Source organism: Atta cephalotes (genome assembly GCF_000143395.1).
Source record: "Atta cephalotes unplaced genomic scaffold scaffold00063, whole genome shotgun sequence".
Lineage (NCBI taxonomy): Eukaryota > Metazoa > Arthropoda > Insecta > Hymenoptera > Formicidae > Atta > Atta cephalotes.
The window spans coordinates 1,042,221-1,042,694 of record NW_012130127.1 but is presented as its reverse complement, the minus strand read 5'-3'; the positions used below and the strand labels follow the sequence as shown (position 1 = coordinate 1,042,694).

At 50.4% G+C, this 474-nt stretch overlaps 1 protein-coding gene across 1 annotated transcript in view; it reads left to right on the top strand.

Annotated features, from left to right (window-relative positions):
- The first annotated feature begins 320 nt into the window (after window positions 1–320).
- LOC105623739 (microtubule-associated protein Jupiter) overlaps window positions 321–474 on the top strand; it is a 35,209-nt gene continuing 35,055 nt past the window's right edge. The window contains 1 exon segment of the mRNA XM_012205120.1: window positions 321–382. Within this exon segment, the coding sequence (XP_012060510.1) occupies window positions 321–382 (62 nt within the window).

Sequence of the window (474 nt, the reverse complement as noted above, 5' to 3'; positions counted from 1 at the left end):
GGCACCGGTGGAGGAGGCGTTATATACTGGCTGGATCCTGGTTCGACCGTCAGTTTCTCGTCCGCACTCGCAGCACCGACATTGCGAGCATCGCAAACACTCGCATCTGTCGGAGATCGCGATCATCTCTGGAGCTGTGAAAGAAGACAGTTTAAGACAAAAAGAATCCATCTATTTGGATTCACTTTGCGTTTGGATTTTTCCGTACTGCAGAAGAGAGATAACCCTTAACGAGAAGGCCTGGCTGCTTCGGAGTCGCGCAGAGAGGTATCTTGTTCGTGGAACTGTCCTAGGTCGGGTTAGCTCCTGGGAAAATTGCTATGGCCACCTACGCGACGTACAGACACGTCGAGCTTGACAATGTCGGATATGGGAAGAAAAGGTAACGATGAAATATCTGTGAAATGAGAGAGAAAAAGAGAGAGAGAGAGAGAGAGAGAGAGAGAGAGAGAGAGGAGGAGGGACGGGTCGGGT